Source organism: Lissotriton vulgaris, chromosome 2_1 (genome assembly GCF_964263255.1).
Source record: "Lissotriton vulgaris chromosome 2_1, aLisVul1.2, whole genome shotgun sequence".
Taxonomy (NCBI): domain Eukaryota; kingdom Metazoa; phylum Chordata; class Amphibia; order Caudata; family Salamandridae; genus Lissotriton; species Lissotriton vulgaris.
Window position 1 is genome coordinate 670174883 of NC_141687.1, and position 26521 is coordinate 670201403.

General features: G+C 45.8%; 1 protein-coding gene across 1 annotated transcript in view; it reads left to right on the plus strand.

The window, feature by feature from the left end:
• Positions 1–26521, plus strand: part of PRRG4 (proline rich and Gla domain 4) — a 288545-nt gene that overhangs the window by 69632 nt on the left and 192392 nt on the right. The window contains exon 2 of the mRNA XM_086955854.1: positions 1052–1173. Within this exon, the coding sequence (XP_086811980.1) occupies positions 1059–1173 (115 nt within the window). The 5' untranslated portion in view covers positions 1052–1058. The remainder of the gene's footprint in view (positions 1–1051; positions 1174–26521) is intronic.

The window sequence follows — 26521 nt, forward strand, 5'->3', positions numbered from 1 at the left end:
CATTTTCCATTTGAAGAGTGCTTCGTGGATTCCATAGTCCTAGTAACATGGATGCTGGAAATCTGGGGCCTTGTTTAGGAAAAGTGACGCATCGCTGCGTGAAAACAGCGATGCGTCACTTTTCACTGCGCACTCCTTGCGACACCAATGATGCGCCATATTTAATGTATGACGCATCATGTCGCAAGGAGTTACAGATACGTCAGTGTTTCTGACGTATCTGTAAGCGCAAAAGTGACGCATTGCTGGAGTGTGTCACAAAAGTGACGCAACTCCAGCAATGCGTCCTTTCACATGGGGAAAGCCCCATGTGAAAGGGCTTGCGTCAGTCTTACGCCTGCTGTGAGGCAGGCACAAGATTTTGACGCAACAACGTCCTAAAAGTGACGCAGTGAAATCTCATAGATTTCACTGCGTCACTATTACGAGGCTTTTTGCGGGGGGACGCCCCTTCTGCATACATTATACCTGATGCAGGTATTATGTGGCGCAGGGGTTTAAAAAGTGACGCATCTACCTAGATGCGTCACTTTTTAAATATGGCGCAACAAGGCGCATGTTTTACGCCGCCGATGCGTCACAAAAAGTGACGCATCAGCAGCGCAAAACTGACGCAAGGCCTCATAAATGAGGCCCCTGGATGTTTGGAAGATTTTGTCAGTTGCATCAAGTAGTTGGGTCCACTACGCGTGCAGTTTAAGATACTCCCTGAATGCTTGAATCAAATTTCCGGCTCAAGCACAGCATCTCCAGTATCTCCTCACGTTTTCTTTAGCCCATTCCTATTGTCTCTCTCGGGTGTGGTGCCAGTGTGAAGATACTCTTTACATCGTTTCTTGGGTGGAGGGTGATTTTGCAATGTTGGGGATTATTGTGAATATTTCTGTCCAATCTTAGGGGGATAATGCCCAGACTAGTTTCGCTTCCCAGCCTTTTGTCCTGGCGTTTTACCTGATTCTAAGAGATCATTTGGTATATGTCTGAGGTAAACCAAAGGTGTAATAAAAATTGACTTTATTTTATCCTCAAAGATTTTTCTTTTTTCAAACAGGTCCTGCATGGTGTATATACATCTACTGCTACTTTGCCATCTTTCGGTGATTGTTTACCCAGAGCTGCCTTACAAGAGAAAAATGTTAAACTCCAATGATGAAAGAACAGAAACAGAAGAAGGTACTGTGATATTCTTACAGCTAAACGAAGGCTCTACATCTAGACAGTCAGCAGGAGAACATGTGTCGGAAGCAGGATTATCCATCATATGTCCAGAATGGCTAGAGCCTTGCAAGTGTTTGATGATTGCCACTCAAAATGTAGATGAGTTTTATTTAGAATTATTGCATATGTATATCTATTATGTGGATATCATGAAAATCTGGCACGTATCCAAACCGAAATTCTTGCATGAATCTTGCCTTCGTGGCCCTATGATGGACAACCCAGGACCAAAGTGTCAGAGTAGTATCAGATTACAGTCAAGACAACTGTTTTAGAGACTAATTGTCAGTCATGAAGGTATTCAAACCTATTGGAACTATTTCCCAATGGTAGAAAATAGAAAACAAGATTGTATTAGAGCAGCCAGCTATAGTCTTACAAAATATTAAGCATGTTTTGGCCATCCCAAATCTGATAATGTGCTGGAGTTGTTAAAAAAAACCTAGTGAAATTCTGATTTGAGTTCTTGATTCTAGGGGTGCAGCAAAATCTACTACTAAATAACAGCCCTTGATTTATTTCTCAGACACAGTGAAAAGTGTTCCAGCCCCCTTCCTTTTTAAACAGTGGATTTTCAGTGGATAAAGATGCGAAGCTCAAACATTACCTTAGATACCATGTTTGATAAACACTTTTCTTTATGTTGTTGCTGGTGCAATTGTGTATCTAAATGCAGAGCCCCATATTTCTAGGTGGGGACAACTAAAACTAAAAGTCATGTTATCATGAATGTTGGGTGGTGTGGAAAATTCATAACAATACCTGGAGAAACAAATTGCAAAATAAGCATTAAGACTCAAAATGACTGGAAGGGACTTGATGATTACGATGCCATAACAGAACTTTCTGTGTTTCAAAACATTAGCCTTTTATTTGCTAACAAATTGCTGTGATATATATATATATATATATACATGTATAAATATATATATATATATATATATATATATATATATATATATATATACACACCTGTATATACACCTATATATATATATATATATATATATATATATATATATATATATATATATATATATATACACCTGTATATATATATATATATTCACTGAAAAAACCATAGGTTATAGACCATATATAGTTAGGAATTAGCATTTACAAAACCTTAATTTACTCGCACAAAACCATAGAAATTCGAATATATAGTTAGTTGCAATAACTATATATCGCGCACTCGCAATCCACTGCTGATGATGTCACATATTACATCATTCATGACATGGTCAGTGACATCACTGATGACATCACTGATGACATCATCCAGTGACTGTATGTTTCTGTAAAGTTAAAATATGTCTTACATATTGAAGAATGAGTGGATGCATAAGTGTTTGGATGAAGGATTTAGTAGGTGCATGACTGACTGTATGAGAGAATGATTAAATGTGTCTCACTGAGTGCATGGGTTAGTGACTAAACTGTCTTAATTTGTGCATCATTATTTCTGTAGTTCTGTAAACTGCTGCATGTATTGATCAATAGCTATATGAGTAACTATATGGGTTATTGATTGGTTGCCCAAATATTTGTATGGGAGAGTGAGTGTGTGTGTGGGGGTGGCTGGGAGGTATGTGACTCTGTGCATAGATGTGTGAGCAGTTGATTTAGTAGATGTATGGGTTCAAAAGTGCATGTATAAACAGCTGTATGGGCGGATGACTGTCTGCATGAGTGTATTGGTGAGTGATTGGATTTCTCAGTGCTACATGTCAAAGTAAGTACATATGTAAAACACAGTACATGTAAGAGTTGACATATATAAATAACTGTGCATAAGAGCCAGTGAATGTGTGAGTGGCTGTATGGATCATTGTGAACTTGTATCAGTGATTGTATAAGAGAGTAAATATGTGTTAGTATATGTTTGATTAAGTAAGGTGTGTATAACTGTATAGTTGAGGAAATGAAGGTGTGATTGATTCTTTGCATGACTGACTAGGTGTGTGAGTAACTCCATGGATGAGTGACAGTCTGTGAGTGTCTGTTTACTCTGATTGTATCTAAGGTTATATTAGAGTCTGAAGAGGTTCATCGTATTATCACATGAATGATATCATCAGTGATGTGATCAGTAATGTCAAATGAGATGTTATCAGTGATGTCATCAGTGATGTCATTTGAGATGTCATCAGTGATGTCATCAGTGATGTCATTTGAGATGTCATCAGTGATGTCATTTGAGATGTCATCAGTGATGTCATTTGAGATGTCATCAGTGATGTCATCAGTGATGTCACTGACCATGTCATGAATGATGTAATATGTGACATCATCAGCAGTGGATTGCGGGTGCGCGATATATAGTTATTGCAACTAATTATATATTCAAATTTCTATGGTTTTGTGCGAGTAAATTAAGGTTTTGTAAATGCTAATTCCTAACTATATATGGTCTATAACCTATGGTTTTTTCAGTGAATTTTCTAGGTTTTGTAAATGCTAATTCCTAACTATATATGGTCTATAACCTATGGTTTTTTCAGTGAATTTCAATGGTTTTCAATGGTTTTTTAATAGCAAATATCAAAAGCTGTCAAATGTCAAGTACGTGATAGGTAAAAACATTTTCGTGTTTATGCACGCTGATGTGCTTTGAACGCTGCCCCCACCCCTCCCCCCCCCTGCTTTTCTCTTAGGAGTATTCTCTCTTTGCAGATAGTGAAGGGTAGTTAACGCAGGCCTTTGTCCCCCGTTGTAATCCATCATGCCTGTTTTTCTCCCCACTGATTGATTGATTGGCTGGACATTTATTGTTCAAGGGATAGGTATTCTCTGTTTGCAAATAACGTGGAATAGAAATATTCTGTCTAGTCTTTGCAAGTAGTGAAGGGTGGGTAATGCGGACCTTTGTCCCCCGTTGTAATCTGTCATGCCCATCTACTCCCCACTGATTGAGAAACTAGTTCCACCCGGACCATTTATTAGAGGTACATCATCTGGCTCCACCGGAGAGTACCCCTAATAAAGAAGACATATGTAAAAAACGAAGTAATCACTGTATCCTGTTAAACAGAAACTTTAGCATGAAACACACTTGAAAAGGAAGGGAAAGAAATCCAACAAAATCAGTAGGCCACTGATGAGTTTTTGACTTCGCTAGAAATAAGAAACATGAAAGTAGTGAAAGAAGCCAAGCTTGACGTTACGGCAGCCACGAGGTAGCTAGGCTCTGCCAACCCCCCCACTGCTCCAAGCATGTCTGTCCCACGCCCGCCACGCCCATTAACGGTAACATGAAATAGATACAAATCAGCAGATACCTACCCCCATTCCGGAAACTCCCGAAGTGCAACAGGGCCATGGTTACGCCCATCCGGAAGATGAGGCCTCGACACGTGCAGGGCGGGGCCCAGCTAACCGCCATCAGCCGTGGCGTGGATGGCCCGAAATGAACTGGTCTCCCGATTCCCTTCTTCTGCCACCTTGCAGGCCACGGGGGGGATGTCTTACCTCTGCCTCCGACCCCCCCCTTCTTATCGCCTGGTCCGGACATCACGGATATCAACGCCAGGTGTCGGCGTGGGGTGCGCTGGGAGGGAGAGGCGGCGCGAACGAGCCTCTCCCACCCCCCCAGGTGGGGGCCCCTCAGCTGCACCCCCAACGCTCCACTCACCCAACAAAAGGGTCGTCGCGTAAGGTGCACCAAGAGAGGAGCCGAGGCCGACGGTATCTTCTTCTTTCTTCAATAATGGCTGTGACAACACTGGGGGGGGATGTCTTGCACATGCCACTGACCCCCCCCCCTGGGCCAGGAGAGGAGCCGACGGGATCCCTCTTCTTCCTTTAATGGCTGCGACAACACTGGGGGGGGATGTCTTGCACATGCCACGACCCCCCCCCTCCTCTTATCGCCTGGTCCGGACATCACGGATATCAACGCCAGGTGTCGGCGTGGGGTGCGCTGGGAGGGAGAGGCGGCGCGAACGAGCCTCTCCCACCCCCCCAGGTGGGGGCCCCTCAGCTGCACCCCCAACGCTCCACTCACCCAACAAAAGGGTCGTCGCGTAAGGTGCACCAAGAGAGGAGCCGAGGCCGACGGTATCTTCTTCTTTCTTCAATAATGGCTGTGACAACACTGGGGGGGGATGTCTTGCACATGCCACTGACCCCCCCCCCTGGGCCAGGAGAGGAGCCGACGGGATCCCTCTTCTTCCTTTAATGGCTGCGACAACACTGGGGGGGGATGTCTTGCACATGCCACGACCCCCCCCCTCCTCTTATCGCCTGGTCCGGACATCACGGATATCAACGCCAGGTGTCGGCGTGGGGTGCGCTGGGAGGGAGAGGCGGCGTGAACGAGCCTCTCCCACCCCCCCAGGTGGGGGCCCCTCAGCTGCACCCCCAACGCTCCACTCACCCAACAAAAGGTCTCGTCCACTCTTCCGATACAGCGGCGCTCAACTCACCCAGCGGGGTCTCGTCCACTGTTCCGGTGCAACGACGCTTCTGAGTTCAACTAGAAAATGAGTCCTGCGTCCAGAAACGTTCTCCTCAACTTTGAAGATTCTATAAGAGCCACGGGGGCCCCCGACCCCCGCAGACACCCCCGATGGGAAATGACTGCCATGATCACCCATGGAACGACCACGACGTAGCTGCGGGACGTCAGCGCGCTCATGCAGGCGCCGGCCTCAGTCTTGAAATGACCAAAATCCTGCAAGACTACCAACTTGATCAGTTCCGGTGGTACACCAGTATGACCCGGTAGGAGAGATTGTTGCCTCCCACCCCACTTTGACTGATGGTTCATGTCGGCAGTCTTTGCAAACAACCACCCTTCAACGAAAACTTTTGGACTGCCGAAAGAGGTCCCGGTCCAACCACGAGTTGGTGGAGACATTTTGACTATACTTGGACCTTCCTGACCTCACCCAAAATAGCGCCGGTACAAATGAAACTCTCAACTCCTTGTTGTGCCCCGATTGCTCAGCCTTGATATCATGAGATATGTATGCAGTTTTTAGCACATGAATTGATATGGAATAAGACTGATTATATGTTCGGACAATGAATTGATCCAGGATGGGTATTGATTATACGTTCGAACAATGAATTGACATGGGACGGGAACTGATTACATGTTCGAACAATGAATTGATATTAAGTTCTAATGCATCATTGATTACTGTATTTATTATTGAAGGTTCGAATTGTCGACACTTTTGGTACTTGCTCACAATGAATTATCGATATGATTTTGTTGCACTTGTCGCACTTATTACTATGAAATCAACGACCACTGACTCTCTGTTATGTTTTCCACAAATAAATACCCCCCCCCCCCCCCCATTTACAGTTCCAGCCTGCTCCGTGGCCGGCCCACGGGTTGTAGGCCCGTATTTGGGCACCAACATTTTTATTAAAGGTTTTTGAAAAAGCAAACGTAGTTGTAACGCGTAGATTGGTAAGTTTCGAATAAATGGCCACTGTTTCCGATTTTTTTTTTTCTTTTTAAAAAGCAGGTGAAATGAAGCAGCTCAATTAGTTAAGGGTTAAAAAGTATAGTACGCAGAAACATTGAAAATATGAATGGTCCAGGTTTGTGGTATGTGTTTTTCATTTTTGTACAGCATAAAGCAATCGATAAAGATCCTGGTATTTAGCCTCTACTTTATATGCTACCTGTATCAGGGAAGGTATTTTAAATGCCCCTAAGCCACCCCGAACGAATGTCACCTGGCCCCCTAGTACGAACGAAAACGACCCCGTACCACTGTAGGTTATCTCTCTTCCTCAAAAATGACAAAAATTACTTTCTAGGACGTTTTGGACATGGATGATTTTCATATGATCTATTTATTAAAGTAATACTCATCTCTCCGCATGAAATTAATTTTCCACATGCTACACAAGTCAATCTCATCTGCCTAAAGTTCTTTTACAGATTTGGGACCGTTTCCCTTGCCTCTGACTCACTTATTGCTAAGTCATTGGTGGATGTTTTTGCCGGTCGGGGATTATCCACCAAATCTCGAAGTTGTGCTTTAGAATAATTAAGAGGGTGCCACCTCTCCATGTGCCGATGCATGGTATGATTACCATAGCTATATTTTTTTTCGGTCCCTCTCGAGAGTTTCTTTTTTGCAGATGAGGCAGGTAACGAACCTGGCATTAACTTTCTTTTCATGAGAAGGAAAAGAAAAAAATTGCCAGATAAAGTTCACTTTCACATGGGACGTTCTTGGCATTTCTTTCAGAAACTTTTACATCACTGTGTCATTTCTTTGTCTATCCTGGTTAAAGCAATGTCATGTAAATAGTTCTTTGAAAAGTTTTTTTTTAACGTGTTTACTTTGTTGGAGCGTTGTATATATTTATAAGTTATTAAAGTGTTATAATACTACTACTTTGTTGGAGTGCTATATATTTTTAATGTGACACATAATTGTGAAGACTTTGATGTACAAAAAGGCATCCCTGGAATCTTCTGCTTCAGGCTCGGTGCCACACACCCTTACAGTGAGAATCCCCTCCCCAATCACAATACAGGATCGTTATCAGATAGTAGGAACGCGTGTGGTGTGACGGATCTTATGAGGTGGGGGCCTTGATCTACTGTAACTCCTATGAACAGGGGTGATTCTTTACAGTTGGGGCCATAAACTACATCCGCAGGGCTAGGTGATAGCCTGGGACCGGCCTGGACAATCGGACACAGAGGAAGAGGAGTGTCAGAGGGTGCGGTAGTGAATAGGGTGAAAGGGTGGTGTCGGGCGGGCACAGGGTGTGATTCTCAGGGAAGAGCAGCGCAGATGGGGGGAGGTTTATGGCCCATGCATAAGACAGAGAGCGGGGGTGACCAGTGCGTGGGGGAGATGCTTGCGAGGGTGGGGAGCCATGCTGAGGATCGGCGGTGTGCAGAGAGTGGGTCTGATCAAGGCATCTAAAATGGCTGCCGTGCACGACAAAAGTGTGGCATTGGAAAAAAAGCAAGATGGCGCAGACAATGTTTATCAATACGAATTAATTTATAACAATTATTTTTAACATTATATTTACTCGCAGTGTCAAAATGGCGGTCAACACTTCCTGATTTCCTTCGAATCAAACGTTAACAGAAGTCAAGCAGCAAAAAAAAACAAAAAAACGCTCACGCGCAACCGCCGGAAGACAAGTATCAACATATATGAGCCTCCTCAACCACCCTCAGAAAACATAGGGGGTTAGGATACGTCTCCCATACCCCCTTGTACCCAATACTCACATTGCTTTTCCTCCATCTTGTAATTTAATTAAATCGAAACACAAAATGACAAAATTCCCGTTTCGCTACCAGTTTGCGACCCGGTTCGCGAACCGAGAAGCGCTTCTACAGGCGAAAAATCTATTTTTTTTTATTTGCCCCACGGGACCCTTTAATAACCCCAACATCATTCCTAGGGGGTCAAGAGGAGTCTACCTTGCCCCCTTTCATTAAATTCCCCCTTCGTTTTTCTCCTCCTCTTGTCTCTCGATCCTACCGAGAGACAAGATGGCAGCCGCACCGGACTGTTTAGAATGCTGACAGACACCGGAGAGCCAATCAGCTTCGCTTCGCAAAGCTCCGTTACGCGAAAAGTACGCGATCTGGAGCGCTATCCGGGACGCTGTCACAGATATATCTGTTTTTTTAAACGTTAATTTCTCAAAATCCACTGGAGCACATATATTGAGACCCAGCAAAGGCACATCGGGCTAACAGTCCCTACAATTTTGCCAAGTTTCGTGCAAATTCATTCAGCCGTTCGAGCTAAAAGTGAGGCCAAACGCCCTATGGAAAAATTAATGGGAAAAACGTCTTTTGGGACCCCCCTTTTTTCTCGGCCCCCCTTGACGGAACCCCCCCAAATTCTCAGGGGCTGCTCAGAAACAAAATGTACCATTTCCCTGAAAATTTCAGCCGATTCTGTCCACAAACGCCAAAGTTATTAGGCATAGAATTTTCAAAAGTTCCATAGAGAAAAAATCCTAACTATATATACCTACTGGCGACCGCCAGTAGGTAATATATATATATATATATATATATATATATATATATATATATATATATATATATATATATATATATATATATATATATATATATATATATAGATAGATAGATAGATAGATAGATAGATAGATAGATAGATAGATAGATAGATAGATAGATAGATAGATAGATAGATATTACCTACTCGCTTTCAACAGTAGGTAGTAATAGTTAGGACCTAGTTTCCATAAGAATTTTTTTTTTGACTTGGCTACAACTTTAGCTTTTTCCAGGAAAAGTGTCAAAGTAGAGTCTGTGTGTCATCAAAGGTTTGAGGGTGATCCGTGCAGTGGGGGGCATAAAATAAGGGTACATTTGTAATGTTAATTCTCATAGGAACAAATTGTTGAACCTACAGCCCAAACTACTGGACGAAATTACACATAATTTAGCATAAAGGTAGATGTTGTGATGCAGATTGTGCTTTTTGTTATTTGGTGCAAATCAGTTCAGTAGTTTTCCAGAAATTTAAATGTCTCCTCTTTGGCCCCAGTCATTCGTTCCTAAGGGTTCGAGCTTACATCATATGCGGATGACACGCAGATTGTGGTCTCACTGCTACCAGGTAGAGAGGAAGGCATAGCCAGTAACTTCCAAGAGTGTATATCAGCAGTTGGCGACTAGATGGCTAGGAACTGTTTAAAGCTAAACTCGGCTAAAACTGAAGTTCTACTTTTCGGCTCCAGTGTTAAGTTTTGGAGCCCTAACTGGTGGCCGGAAGGGTTGGGTGTACCCCCCGTTCCAGTTACCAAGGTCAAGAACCTGGGGGTTCTGATTGATGATAAACTTACCTTTAGGCCCCAAGTCAATGCTATGACATCAGCCATTCATTTTACACTGAAAACAATCAGGAAAATTCTTCCTTTTATACCTGACGAGTGCAGGAAAACAGTGGTGACAGCCTTGGTCTTATCTCGCCTCGATTACTGCAACAGTCTACTGCTCAATGCCCAACAGGGGCTTCTCAACAAACTACAGGCCTTGCAAAACGCAGCAGCTCGTCTTATTACAGGCGTACCAAAGTTTGCCTCCATCTCCCAGGAATTGGTGAAGCTGCACTGGCTCCCAGTGCAGAAACAGATCTCCTTCAAAGCCTTGTGCATAGTTTTCAAGGCCCTTCGGGGGCTTGGCCCGGCTTTTCTAACACAGTACTTTCAATGGTACCAGCCGGGTAGACTTCTTAGGTCAGCAAGTCTGGGGCTGATCACCACCCCTCAGATAAGGAAAGGTCGATGGGGTGGCAGAAGCTTTATACTGGGAGCTGCTAGGGCTTGGAATGCTCTGCCTTTGGCGCTTAGACAGATTACAGATTTAATGACCTTCCTCAAAAACTTGAAAACATTGCTTTTCGCTCAGTAAGTATAGGCTATGCTAGGGGAGCTCTCATTCAGCGCCAGGACACCGATTGGTAACAGTGTGCTCTATAAATGTTATAAATAAATAAAATATAAATAAATAGTGATATCACTGGTCGCAAAGCTATCATGAAAAAAGACAAGCTCGGGTAGCTCTGATTGGCTGCCAACACTTCAACCAGGAAGTGTTGGTAGCCATCTCGAGACTTGGCTTCAACAAATCCCAAAACAAAAAAAGTGGAAATAAAAGAAAAGGGAGCATGGTAAGAATACCCTGACCCCCAAGACATGATACTGGGGCCCCCCTAAGACACTGCTATGGCATAAATGCTTATGTTTTTTTAATACTTGTTGCCAGGAAATTGTGATAATTGCTAATTTGCTGCAATTAAAATTAAAAAAAGCAAGCACGCCTACTGCGCTTGCTTTTAATTAACCACTGGGTGGGCCAGGTCCTGGGGGTATATGATTAATATAGGAGAGGGGTGCACAGGGCCCCCTTCCTAGGGCATGCCTAGCCCCCGGGGACTGCCACCTCCCTGGGCTAATTAAAATAATATGGGAGGGCCTGTAGACGTCCCCTGCCTAGGGGAACCGCCACTTCTCCGGGGCAGAAATACAATAATTAAGGGGGTCTGTGGCAGACCCCTGGGGCAAAGTTGAAGAAAGGATGGGGGCCACACTCATGGAGCCCTACATGGCCCTGGAGACCACCACCCCCCAGGGCCGGCTCCATCAATGTCCCCAGGACATTGCAATTTGCTTTGGCCATAGCAAACAAGTGTTCTGCTTTCAGCAAGTGAGAGTACAAAATGCTCTTGCTTGCTGAAAGCAGAGCAAGTGTCTGTTTCGCTGTCCGCTGTGAAGCTAGCAAGGAAACAGACACATATCTTTTGGGATCCAGGGAGCTGCATGTCAGCAGCTACCTGGATTTCAAAGCAATGCCGGCTCCTGCAGGAGGCGCGGAGCCGACAGGTACTGCGGGGGCCTTCAGGCTCTGCTGCGGCCCCCAACAAAGTAGCCTGGCCCCAGGGTATGGGGTCCACGGGACTGAAATCTGCCTGGTGAGGGGGTGCCGTGCGCTCCCCTCCCCTTTTAGGATTGTATGATTTTTTTTTATTGGTTTTAAAAAGTACAGCAGTTGCTGCCTACATCTGTTGGTCAGCAGAGAAAAAGCGTGAGGGAAGAAGGGGGTAAAGGAGGGGATAAAACAAGGGAAGAGGATAGGAAACAACAGATAAAAAACCATAATTGCCAAGTCTGTTCCAATGAAGTCGATTAAGATTGTCATATCCCCCGCTATTATTTCGTTATGAACCAGCCTGAGTATTGTACGTAAGGTTCAGTATGAGTAGATATACTGGACAGCTAAGTTCGCAGAAAGTGGAGGAGAGGTGCTTTATGCATTAACCCCAGGTCTTTTCAAATTTGGGCAGAGTGTGGTTGATCACCACCGATAACTTCTCCATGCCTATCAGGTCCCATAATTTGTGTAGCCAGTCTCAGTGTGATGGGATTGTGTCTGATCCCCATTTGGTTACCATGAACTGCTTTGCTGCGCATAGTGCCAAGGTAATGGCTCTTAACTTGGTGGAGCTTAGTGGATATGTTTGGGCATTGGGCAACCCCAGGAGGATGTAGCTGGGGAAACAGGGGATTCTGTGTCAAACATCAGATCTACATCTGCCAGCACCTCCTCCCAATACCGTTAAAGTTTAGGACAGTGCCATAGCAAGTGGATGAGCGTGCTGAAATTATTGCATTGCTGCCTACATTTGTCATCCCTCCCTTTTTGCCATTGAGCCAGGCAACACAGGGTTGTAGTACCAGTAATGAATTCTCTAAAGCATTGTCTCCCTCCCCGAGGCACTGATGGCTGATGTACGGGCATGCCGAATGATGGCCGACCATTCCTTGTCTGTGAACCGGCGGCCACACTTCACCTCCCATCTTTATTTATTTATTTTATTTGTGTCTTTTATAAAGCATGCAGCTACCCCAACGGGGTGTCCCAGCGCTAATGATCAGATAGCTGTGGGTACAGAAGAGAGAATACTAGCAGAAAAGAAAAGTTTGGAGGGATCTACGGAATTCAGATTCTGACTGAATCAGACGGAGGGAAAGTGGAAGTTTATTCCAGTGATTAGTGGCACAAACTTGAAAGGTTTTGCCTCCGGATCGGGCTTTTTTGATTCTGGGAGTAACTAATAGCTGTTTGGTATTAGAGCGAAGAGCTTTAGAATGACTATATGGGCGAAGACTAGAAGTAAGATAGGCTGGTCCTAAGCCTTTAGTAGTCCAAAAAGCCAGAATCATGGCTTTGAACTCAATTCTTTTAGGGATGGGCAGCCAGTGTAGTTTCCGCAAGTATGGAGAGATGTGCTGTCTAAGAGAAAGGCCGCAGACCAAACAGGCCGCGGCATTTTGAACTATCTGAAGTCTGTGGCACAGACCTGCTGTCAGTCCCAGATAGAGTCCGTTGGTGTAGTCCAAGTGTGATGTTATTAGGGCCTGGACTACATTTTTTCTAATGTTGCTGGGCATGTAGTTAATGAATTTTTTTCTCTTAATTTTGGAGAAGCAGGCAGCAGAGACTGTGTGGACTTGGTTGGCAAAGGACAGACGATTATCCCATCTGACCCCCAGATTTCTTACCGAATCCTTGGGGGAAGGAGCAAGACTCAGATCTTCCGGCCACCAGATATTAGAGGCAAGAGGAGATGGTTGATTGAAAAACAGAACCTCGGTCTTCCCGGCATTGAGTCTTAAAAAATTGAGATCCATCCACTTCGCAATATTCCTCAAACATGTTTTTAAGGGGTCGAAAGTTGTGGGAGATGAGTCATTGTAGGAGAAAAGAATCTGAATGTCATCAGCATATGATGTCATTTTAGTTCCTGACTGAGATAACATTTCGGTTAAAGGAGTGAAATAAACATTGAAAAGAAGCAGACTCAACGAGGAGCCCTACGGGACACCCCACTTGAGTGGCCTAACTGAGCAGGTATAAGGGGGGGTGTACACTTGTTGTTTACGGCCAGACAGAAAAGATGTGATCCAGTTAAGGACCGTACCTTGGACTCCAATGGATCTCAGCTGTTTTAAGAGGATCGGGTGAGAGACGGTGTCAAATGCTGCCGAAAGATCCAGCAGCACCAACACCGCCCTCGATCCCCGGTCATGGGTCCACCACTGTCAGGAACCAGGCAAGGGTTACGCAGCGCGGGCGTTTTCATGAGCGGTTTCGGCCTCAAACACAGTCTGGAACTGAAAAACGGGCAGAGGCTGACTCTAAGATGGCCGCGTTTCTGACCCGTGAAGAGCGCTCAATGAGCGTTCCAGTCATTATCTAAAATTCCATTGTACAGGTGAAGAGCGCAAGGAAGTGCGCACTTCACCGACAACCATCAGCGGAGCAGCAGCGGAGTCACCAGAGTCCGTTTTGTGAGGAATTCTTTGCGTTTTTGGCTGTTTGCTTGTCGGAATATCTTCAGAGAAATTCCAGTGTCGAAGGAGTTCGGAGAGAGTTCGACAATTTATTCACAGTGAGGAGTCGGAGGGTGGTTGTATGACGAGAGGGCTAGAGGAGGCTTGAAATAGTATCTCTCGCGCAACAATTTTTGAGACTAAGAAGGTCTGAGAGGAATTACAAACTGTTTAATGTAAATAAGAGTCAACCTTCGTAAAGGAACAGCATACTTAAGAAGTAGCAGGAATAGTGGAAGCCAGAAGGCACCAGTCAGTCTTTCCCTAGTTCTCTTGAATTCCTACAAGAAAAGAAAGATAAAATAGTTAGGAACTGAAAGAGTAAATAGAGAAACACAAGGAATAGACTTACGAATCAACTGAATAAATACTTACCTAAAAATACCAGAACCCCACATGAAAACGAAGCTTCAGCAGTAGGTCAGGTGAAAGGACATTAGAGAAGAGTAATAGATTAAATTAAAGTTAGGAAGCAAATAAGGTTATATATCTCATTACAGAACCACATAGATCTACAAGTAGAAAGAACAAGATTACTGAAGCAATAGAAGAGAAGCACAGACGCACAACACTTCAGGTAGAACAAGAGAGAAAAGGAAGATTAATATTAGCATAAGGTGTTGTGAGGAATTAGGGGGAAAACTACATAACCTTTCTTCCTTACAGCTACACAAGTCAAGTCAGGAGAAGACCAGGCAAGAAGTAAGAAGACTCAGAGGGGTATCCAGGTAGCCGAAGAAGACGGGCGCAGTCTCTTCTCTTTTCTGTCCAATTCCCCTTTCCCCGCTACCGTCTGCTTTGCTCCTCGCATTTAATGAAATTGCGGGGGCTGGGGGGATAGTGGTGTGGAATTGGGAAAAGGCATCATTCTGCTCCTGCGCAAGTTGGCTGGAATCAAGAAGCACCTCTGACAACCGCACAGAGTCGGCCATTTCTATCAGGGCCGACTCTGTGCTATAGCCAAGCGAAATCCATGCTGAGAATCGTGAAGAAGGCCCTTAGATTCTATAAAGCTGGCTGTAACAGGGTCGGGCTGCGTGATAGTGAGGAATGGTGGAACCCTGACTGTGTCTATGACTGTGACTCTTCTAATCTACAGACTGCGACTCCGAAGAACGATTGGGAGGTAGAGCAGCCTGAAGAAGCGTACTCAAGTCCCTTTAAGTGGGAGGGCGACGACTACCAAGAAGGACCGCCTTCTGCTGACGTCGACAGTCCGGAATGGTTGAAAACAGGGGAAGCCCTGTACGCAGGGTGTGACGTCATCGGAGAGCCAACGGACGGAGGACGCGAAGCACACCGACGGAAGGAAGAAGACGTAGGAGAAAACCGAGGACGAGAAGCAGACGGAAAGCTGGGAGAAAGCCGAGGACGAGAAGCAGACGGAAAGCCAGGAGGCCAACGTTCCTGCGAGTCGCCGTGCCATACTCCCGGGGGAGGAGTATGGCTTAACCAGGTACGGCGGCGTTGGGCAGCCTGGGTGGGGAGAAAGAGTGCCCCGAGTGAATAGTGTAAAAAGCCCTTGTACGTTCTGCTCCCTGTGTATCCTTCCTACCTTCTCTTCCATCTCCCCACTACTCTTACCATACCTTCTTCCTTACCGCACTCCTACCCTAAGTGTTATCACGTATTCGCACAAGAGTGTTTGTAAATACACCGGTGTCCCTCACAACCACGGGAATCCTTTGGGTGCAAACACTTATCAGATATAGCGACTAACGGCCTCCCTCTGTCCATTCTCTTCCATGTTACCGGACCGAGAAACGAGACCCAACTTACAGCCCGTAATCTACCTGGAGTGGTCCCGACGCTGAACCATCTTGCATGCCCTGGAAACTCCAAGCTGTAAAACTGCGTGTCCCGAAGACCACCACCACGGATAAAATTGAGTTTGCGAGGGAGAGACTTACGTTTCGCACAAAGAGAACTTTAAAAATAAAACCCAGTTTAAAACGGTATACTGGTCAAGTGTCTGTTGAGCCTGTTGTTACCACTGTGAGTATTCCTAGCCCCCCTGCCCCGGCTACAGTGGTGTCAGAAGTGGGATCAAATCCCTCCATACCAACAGCAGTCATGGAACAAGTGGTACAACAACTTATTGAAGGCCAACAGAAATTAGAGTGGGCTATCAGCCAACAAATGTCGGCTGCAGACGCTGACAGGGACATGTTTAAAAACACCATCACGGCTCAGCTCGAAGGACTAAACAAAGTAGTACAAAACCCAGGGGTATCCTCCGGAAGCGAGAGAAGAGCTTTCGGACCTCACCCATCTGGAATGCAACTCCAGAAATACGTACCGGGGGAAGATCCCGATGCATTCCTTCTCAACTTTGAACGAGCGGCCAGAGCTTGCGGTTGGCCCGAGGACAAGTGGCCATTTTTTTTGGCTCCATTGCTTTCCGGGGAGGCCCAAGCAGCGTACCAAGTAGCTAACCATGCAGGAGTAACGCCTTATGCTACTATCAAAGCGGTAATATTGGACCATCTCGGACTAGATACAGAGGCCTATAGACTACGATTCAGGAAAGAAAAGGGTATAGCGGGGGAACACCCTAAAACGTTGTACTTGAGGCTAAAGATGGCCGCCGATAAGTGGTTAAAACCAGAGAGTAGAACCAAAGAAGAAGTAATGAACAGTATATATCTGGAACAATTTATGGAGGCGCTGCCTTACAATACTCAGCGTTGGCTAAGACAGCATTCCGGTCTCACTGCCGAACAAGCAATTGAAATGGCTTCGAACTTTAATAGAGCCATGCCTCGTTCCTTTCCTTGGGACTCGGACAAAGGCAATAGAGGTCCCACAGGGTTGTTGAAACAAGAAAAGAAATTTAAACCAGCCGCGGAGCAGGTGAAAACACGGCCATTAAGATTCGAGCCTCCATCACAAAGAGGTCCGCAGTGCTTTGACTGTGGAGAGTGGGGCCACATATCAAGAATGTGCCCCCGGAAACGTCCACCTGATGAACCGATGGAGGTTGGCTACATCCCAAAGGCCGTGATGTACACAGCGGAGATGGGCCCGTCCTTCTACGCCAGGGTACTTGTGAACAGTAAATGTATAAAAGCTCTTTTGGACTCTGGTTGTAAACAGTCGGTCATAAAAGAACAACACGTTCTTCCATCCCAGATGGGCCCTGATTCAATCGTACACATACGATGTGTACATGGGGATGTGAAACCATACCCAGTAGCCCAACTTGCTATCAAGCCCTTGGGTGGGGAACCCTGTGTAGTGAGGGTGGGGGTAGTAGAATCTTTACCCGAGGATCTGATTTTGGGGGTGGATAATCCTGACTTCCTGAGGCTGTTCCGAAAACAATTAGAACGTCCAAAAGAGGCATTACTTACTACAGAACCCTGGGTGTTAGACAGGAGTTTCAAGTTTGCCCAGAGTAATGACCCGACACTATTGAACGCATGGGAGGCGGCCCATGTAAACGAAACCACGCCAACCACAGTGTACCCTAAGTTTAGAATCATAAATGATCTGTTGTATAGGGAAGGAAAAGCTGGCGACCCACCACAGTTAGTCGTTCCAAAAGACTTCAGAGAGCAGATACTGTTCTATGCCCATACTCATCTCACGGCAGGTCATAGTGGATCTGAAAAGACACTACAGAACATAACTAAACTATTCTTTTGGCCAGGAATATATAAAACATCAGAGGAATATTGCCGACAGTGTGAGGTCTGTCAAAAGAAAAATATGGTCAGTCCATCAGCAGTGCCCCTCCAACCTTTACCTATCATTGGTAATCCCTTCGAAAGAGTAGGGATGGATCTTATTGGCCCCCTTCCCCGCACATCTAGAGGACATACTTATGCACTCGTTGTGGTGGACTACAACACCAGGTTTCCTGAGGCCTTTGCTCTCAGTGCTCCAACAACACGAAATGTAGCCGACAAACTTATCGAATTGTTCTCGAGGGTGGGGTTTCCTAGGGAGATCCTCACGGATCAAGGGACGCCCTTTGTTTCAAAAATGATGACGGAAGTATGCAGGACTCTAGAACTGAGACACATACGCACCTCAGCCTACCACCCACAGACGGATGGATTGGTTGAGAGATACAATCGAACTCTCAAGTCCACACTGAAAAAAATGTTAACTGCCGAAAACAAAGACTGGGACAAATTGTTACCCCTGGCCCTCTATGTGTTACGGGCCCAAGTACAGAGTAGCTTAGGGTACTCCCCGTTCGAGTTGTTATATGGACGACAACCGAGATCTCTGTTAGAGATTACTAAAGAGGCCTGGGAAAAGGAAGAAGAGACAGAACAGAGATCACTACTGGAATATACCAACCAGTTGAAATCCCGGCTAGGTAAACTCAGGGACCTAGCGTATTCCAATCTTGAAAGAGCCCAAGTGAATCAGAGACACCAATACGATAAAGGAAAAAAATGGAGGGTGCTGAACAAAGGTGACTGGGCACTAGTGCTCCTGCCGTCATCCAGCCAGAAGTTCAGGAGCGAGTGGAAGGGACCTTATGAGGTAGTGGAAACTATTGGTAAAACAACCTATAGGTTACAGATCACCCAGGGAAGACAACAAACCTTCCATATAAACCTTTTGAAAAAATGGTTAGGTCCACCACCCAAATCGGCTAATCTAGCCTTACCATCCAAAGACACAAGTTCTACACTGGACAAACTACCTATAAACCCTGATCTTACAGAACCCGAAAAAAATGAACTTTTGCATACACTACAAAAGTTCGCACCTATGTTTTCGGATGTCCCGGGACACACCCATCTAGCTGAACACTGTATCGACACTGAACCAGGCAAGGTAGTGAAGCAGAGGGCCTACCGTATACCGGCTGCCAGGAGAGCCGATGTAAAAAAAGAAGTATCAGACATGCTACGACTAGGAGTCATCAGACCGTCCCGTAGCAACTGGGCTTCGCCCATAGTAATGGTTCCAAAACCAGATGGGTCGACCCGGTTTTGCATGGATTTTCGCGCATTAAATGCTATTTCTTCTTTTGATGCCTTCCCAATACCCAGAGTTGATGAATTGATTGAGAGAATTGGAGAGTCCAGGTATATAACAACGCTAGACCTGACCAAAGGGTATTGGCAGGTACCGTTACGAGAAAAAGACAGGCACAAAACAGCTTTTGCCACAGATGATGGGCTATTCGAATTTACTGTGTTACCATTCGGGCTCCATGGAGCTCCGGCCACTTTCCAGAGACTCATGAATACAGTATTAGCCCCACATACCAAGTATAGCTCGGTATATCTAGATGACATTGTCATTTTCAGCAAGACATGGAAAGAGCATCTGGAACATTTTACCAAAATTCTTCAAGATCTACAAAATGCAGGACTGCACGTAAATTCAAAAAAATCTCGTGCAGCCTTTCCCAGAGTGAAGTATTTTGGGGTTCATGCTAGGAGAGGGGGTCATCGCTCCCCAAGAGGAGAAGATAAAAGCCATCACAGGTACCCCTTTCCCTTCTACAAAAAAAGAACTTCGTGCTTTCCTGGGATTGATAGGCTACTATAGGAGGTTCATAATGAATTTTGCAGAGACTGCAGCTCCTTTGACGGATCTTCTGAAACATTCCTCCAAAAACAACCTAGGGAACTGCCCTTCCAAAGAGGCGAAAGAAGCTTTTGAAAACTTAAAAACAGCCATTACCTCAAGTCCAGTCCTGATTCCACCGGATTTTGAAAAACCCTTCTCGTTGGCTACCGATGCCTCTGATGTAGGTATAGGTGCGGTGTTGTCGCAAACAGACGACGATGGGATTAAACACCCCATTCTCTTCATCAGTCGAAAATTACACCCGAGGGAATGCAAGTATCCAACGGTGGAAAAGGAATGTTTGGCGATCCGGTGGTCTGTGGACAAGTTGAGGTATTATCTTGAAGGGAAGCCTTTCACTCTCTTTTCAGACCATGCTCCGCTACAGTGGATGCAGAGAAACATGTCGCAGAACTCCAGGGTGTTGAGGTGGTTTCTGTTCCTTCAGCCGTTCTCGTTCCATATAGTACACCGGAAGGGGGTCCTGAATGGTAATGCAGACTTCCTATCGAGGACTCCTATTCTCCCCGATCGGGAGAATCCTAGGGGGGAGCAGTGTAACAGGGTCGGGCTGCGTGATAGTGAGGAATGGTGGAACCCTGACTGTGTCTATGACTGTGACTCTTCTAATCTACAGACTGCGACTCCGAAGAACGATTGGGAGGTAGAGCAGCCTGAAGAAGCGTACTCAAGTCCCTTTAAGTGGGAGGGCGACGACTACCAAGAAGGACCGCCTTCTGCTGACGTCGACAGTCCGGAATGGTTGAAAACAGGGGAAGCCCTGTACGCAGGGTGTGACGTCATCGGAGAGCCAACGGACGGAGGACGCGAAGCACACCGACGGAAGGAAGAAGACGTAGGAGAAAACCGAGGACGAGAAGCAGACGGAAAGCTGGGAGAAAGCCGAGGACGAGAAGCAGACGGAAAGCCAGGAGGCCAACGTTCCTGCGAGTCGCCGTGCCATACTCCCGGGGGAGGAGTATGGCTTAACCAGGTACGGCGGCGTTGGGCAGCCTGGGTGGGGAGAAAGAGTGCCCCGAGTGAATAGTGTAAAAAGCCCTTGTACGTTCTGCTCCCTGTGTATCCTTCCTACCTTCTCTTCCATCTCCCCACTACTCTTACCATACCTTCTTCCTTACCGCACTCCTACCCTAAGTGTTATCACGTATTCGCACAAGAGTGTTTGTAAATACACCGGTGTCCCTCACAACCACGGGAATCCTTTGGGTGCAAACACTTATCAGATATAGCGACTAACGGCCTCCCTCTGTCCATTCTCTTCCATGTTACCGGACCGAGAAACGAGACCCAACTTACAGCCCGTAATCTACCTGGAGTGGTCCCGACGCTGAACCATCTTGCATGCCCTGGAAACTCCAAGCTGTAAAACTGCGTGTCCCGAAGACCACCACCACGGATAAAATTGAGTTTGCGAGGGAGAGACTTACGTTTCGCACAAAGAGAACTTTAAAAATAAAACCCAGTTTAAAACGGTATACTGGTCAAGTGTCTGTTGAGCCTGTTGTTACCACTGTGAGTATTCCTAGCCCCCCTGCCCCGGCTACACTGGCCAATTGTTGATGGGCAAGCTTTTCCAGGAACTTGGCCGGGGCAGGGAGTAGAGAAATAGGCCTATAGTTTCCCGGGATCTCTGCATCCGCATTAGCTTTTTTCAGTATCGGAACTAGGAATGCATGTTTCCACGAATCTGGGTAAATACCCGAGCTCAGGGAAGCATTCCATATGAGATTGAGATGGGGATTTAGAAATGCTGCTAAAGCTTTATATTGCTTTGCTGGCCACGGGTCACTACGAGATCCTGATTTACATTTAAGAAGCTCCTGAAGGGAAAGATCCTCCGAAGTTTCAGAGAATTCCGCAAAGATTGGAGCTGTGGCGGAATTATCTAACTGTTCTTCCCCCAAGTCACAAAAATCCGTTTTAGGGAAGGAGGCATAAATAAGGGCAATTTTCTCTTCAAAGAACTCAGAGAGTTGAGTACAAAGAGACTGAGACACAGGCAGATGACAGTTCAAGGCCTGTGGGTCTGTGAACGATTTAGCAATATTAAAAATCTCTCTGGAGGAATTAGTAGCATTCTGTCCGATAAAAAATTTCATTTATGTATAATAATGAGTTTGCGATATTCTTTGAGGGCAGTCCGGTACTTAGTTTTACATTCTACAGAAAAATTCTATCTCCAACAGCATTCCAGGGATTTGCAGGCAGACTTTTTTTGTCTCAGTTTCTCCGAGTACCAGGGGGCAGCTGGTGCAGATCTAAAGTTTTTAATTGGTCTAAGGGGTGCCAATGATTCAAAAGCTTTGGTCTGCCACTCATTAAGATTACAGACACGCGAGTCAAGATCAGAGGCCAAGGGGAGATTGGAATCTTTAGTATGTTCAAAAAGAAGTTCCGAGGAGATTTTGCTCCAATTTCTACCGAATTCCTTAGGGGTGAGAGAGGGTCTTATATGATGAGTCATGAGAATGGCAAAAGGGATAAAGTAATGATCAGACCATATAACTGGTATAGGATCCTTAACCTAAATGTCGGGAAGGTTAGAGCAGATAAGAACGTATGACCAGCTTTGTGAGTGGGGGAAGTTACCAGCTGAATGAGATCACCAGCTGCCAATGTGGAGATAAAATTCGAGCTAAGGGAACAGGTAGCATCAGCCACATGAAGATTCAAGTCTCCTAGCACCGTAAAGTTAGAATACTGCGTTCAAGCCTCAATGATGTAGTCCGTAAGAGATGGTAGATCTGAGGGACTAGAGTTAGGGGGTCGATAAATCAAGAGGCCAGAACAAGTAGCCGACACCGATAATTTAATGCAGAAGGGAAGGACCTCAATGCAGCCAATTTGTTCATACAGGGGCGATGTAATCGTCCATTGAGATTTATAAATAATGGCTACCCCTCCACCCTGTTTGCCATTTTGACGATTGGCACATAGAATCCTGTAGCCGTCAGGGATGGCCAAGGTTAGGGCAGGGTTTGTCACCTCGGTAAGCCAGGTTTCTGTCAAAAATAAAAAGTCCCAATCATTGTCCTTGAGGGACTGGAAAATGTCTAATGCGTGTTTTACCAGTGATCTACAATTTATTAATCCGGCTGTTAGAGTCATTATCACTCCGGGACCACGGGTTGAAGGTAAAGCGCGCGATGAAGGCTGCCTATCTCTACTAAAATCATTGTCCCACGAGAAACCACAGATCTTACATAGGGAGTTCGTCCTCGGATTCTCAGATGTGTGGAACAAGGTGTGGGGCCCCCTGCTGATCTTTCCCTGGCTGGTGTGCTCAAGGGATTCATAATTGTATTTGTGAATGTGTATGTATCCAACAGTAGTCTGCTGTTGCCCCGCCTTGACAAGAGCCATAGCTCAAAGGTAGTGAGAGGGTTGTATTGAGGTATGTGTTATCCAGTGTATCACTGCTATATAGCGCCAGTGTTCTGACTCTGGAAGTCCAAAGTTTTGCTTTACTCTCTGGAAATCCAACAGCCAGTGCTTATCAAACAGGTCCCTGATGAGCTTGCAATTGGCTTCTTGCCATCGCGAGAATTATTGCCCCTGCGCTGCCTGTGGGAAGGGCACATACCCCATGATTGGGGTGAGGTGGGAAATCAGGGTGGAAAGACGCTTAAACATATTGACTTTATCCCAGACGTCCATGGTGGCTTTAACTACTGGAGAGATATACACTCTGGGCGGAAAATGCCTGCGTGGGAGCTAGGGGATTTTCCATATATGAATTACAGCCACTGCTTGATCTAAAAAGCACCAGTGCTTCTCTGTAAGCGGACAATGCCATTCTTCAAGAAAGCATAGCTGGCAGTCTGATTATAGCGCAATAGGTGCAGTATACCCAGCCCTCCTTCTCCTACAGGAAGATACGTACTGTTCCTGGCCATTCTGGCCCATTTACCCCCTATATAAAGGATTCTATGCTCACCTGTAACTTGCTAATTGTGGAGGTGGGCGGGTGCAAATTACCTGCATGAGATAGAAAATGTTAGGCAGTAGTAACATCGTCACAGGTGCTATCCGTCCCAGCCAGGAGATGGGGCCACTATGCCAGGACTGAATGAGCGCTTTCGCCATGGATAAAAAATAGGAGTAGCTGTATGAGATTGAGGTTCCAATAGTAGAGAATATACTTATGCCCAAGAAAGAGTTTCCCTGGTTAGCCCATGCAAAAGGGAACTTTGGGCAAAGAAGCATCTGCTCGTCCTGCGGGAGGGTGATGTTTAGTGCTTGGGATTTTGAGTTATTCATCCTAGTACCAGAGACTCCACCAAAAGCTACGAGTTCCTCTGACAAAGCTGCAGTGATTGGCTGGATTTGGTGATTGTGAATAGGAGTTATTTTATGCAACTGACCGCCCATCTAAACTCTTGGGGACGTCATCAAGAGGAAAAACACCCAGCAAGATGCCACAAAAGAAAAGGAGCTTGGCAATGGGAAAGAGAGAATCAACGTTCCCTGAGCCGTTTGAGGTAAGGAGCAACTGCGCAGACCAATGTCCAGAGCAAGAAAATTCCAATGCCTGTCTGCGGGATCTAGAGTCAACAACAAGGAGCTTGTGAAAAAGCTGCCTCACTTTGACGTGTGTCGCCGGTGCCATCGTCCCTCAACGCTCCCCGAGTGACTGGCCAAGACTGGTGATGAGCACTTATACAGTACCATGCATACTACGAGTAAATATACAGTGTAGAAAGAGAAAGGTATAGCATATGCTTTAGACCAGGCATTTACTTTGAACATGGGGTTGGGGATCCTGTCAAAAGAAGCAGGAAACGCTATGAACTATTTCATATGGAAGTTGGAAAGCCATGGGGGCATATTCTCAAGAACTTATCGCATAGTTAGCTGCACTTTATCACAGCTGAAGTGGCAATAGATTTATCGCCCTATTCACAAGCTGGTGCTAACAACCGATATCTCTAGTTTTCCTGGGATAGCAGGCGCAAGAAACATTGCCACGGATGACACCGGCAACTAACGCTAATGAGATGCAGAGTAGGCATTCCCATGCAAAAAGCTGCGACAACACCACTTCACAACATTCTCAATGACCAGCCAGATAGGCTATAAGATCACAAAAAATGCGATAAGGCACGTTAGCAGCTGGGAATTAACACCTGCTCTTTTCTGGTATTAAGTTGGACGAAAACCTGCACCAGAAATGGGAGCCCAGTCCACAGCCACACCAGAAGAATAACAGATGCCATGGAGCTACTGATCTTGCAGCTTGGACACCCAAGAGGGCCACAACACCGACCGCCACCCCCCCAGGACTCCCCGGGGGCCCTACCCAGGGCACTCCCTCCCCCATCCCGGACAAAGATATTTTACATCAATTTTACGAAATCATGAACAAAACAATTCGCCTGATGTCACACAATTACAACAATTAACATTCATGTGTGGTCAGAAAAACACACAGTGAGACAATGACACAGTGGAGGTGATGAACAGTAGTTGATGGTGTTCTATCACCTCCATTATCAGGAACCTGTTTACCTGTGGACTGAACTGCATCTTCCTCTTCTTCTTGTCCTTGCCCTTCCCTGACCCCGAGGTCCCAGGCTGGTCCTCTGTGGGGCTTGTGGGATTCTGGTTATCCTCTGTACTTGCTCCGGCTACCTCCATTGTGCTTCGCAGTTGTTTTGGTTTAGTTTGTCTTTTTTTCTTCTAATTTTTAAAGTGATTTTTCCTGCTTGATGTGTGTGAATAGCAGGCCTGGTGAAGATTATCGCAGATTTTTTTTATCGCGGTTGGGCCAATCGCAACTATTTTCATGTTGGGCTTTAGATTTTTATCACCATCCTGGTGACTTTATCGCAGACATTTGACAGGAAAATATTGCATGTTACCACCGTGTTGGGAATAGGACGTTAACCTCTTCCGTGCTCGTGACGGAACCACGCCATCATTAGACACGGGTGGCGTGTGCTCATGATGGCGTGATTCCGTCATGCAGCACTGATTCCCCGTCTATGCGGGCGAATTGATGAGAGGGAGTGGTCATGACGGAATCACGCTGTCATGTGCACACGCCACCCGTGTCTCATGACAGGGCAGTTCCGTCACGAACACGGAAGCGCCGTGCTCACCCCTCAACCCCCCGTGCCGCGGCGGAATTCGTGCCACGGCGAAGGGGTTAACACAGAGTTATTTTCCCAGGATATGAAACATTGCGTTAACTGATTTTGGTGATGATTATCGCACGTTCTTGAGAATATCCCCCATAGTGTGCAGTAGTTTCTAGAAATTAAGAAACAAGAATTTTTGTGAGATATAGGGAGATATTCATAAAGAAGTGGCGGAAAGAGACTTTAGTCTTCTTGGCTTAACGCATATTCACAAGGATATGGTGAAGCCTTGCGTTTCACCCTGTGATGGCGCTAAGTTTCACAACTTAGCGCCAACGCAGGCACCCCTGCACCAGAGTGCAAGTGTGTCTGAAAGCAGGGAGGCTTGTTTATGTACAGGAAGGTGTCCCTTCCTGACATAAACAAACCATGACATTTTGCTTTATCCGTGTGGGCTGCACAAGGCAGCACACATGAGAAAAGCAAAAACGAGGAGAAATAAAGGATTTCTCCTCGTTTCGCCAACTTAAGCTCAGGCTTTCCCTGGCCTTAATTTTGGCGCTGCATCCTATTTACGCTTCCCTTGTGAAGAGGGGGCAGGGTCAAAATGAATGGGTATTGTGGTGGAACGCCCGCCACATCACCAACTGCATGCCACTTTCACGCTTAACACAGCGTGAAAAGGGGCTTTATTCAAACGGCAGCATTAAACAACGTTTAGTAGCTTAACGCTGTCTTATGAATAAGGAGAGGCCCCTATCACCACCACAACGTCACTGAAAGTG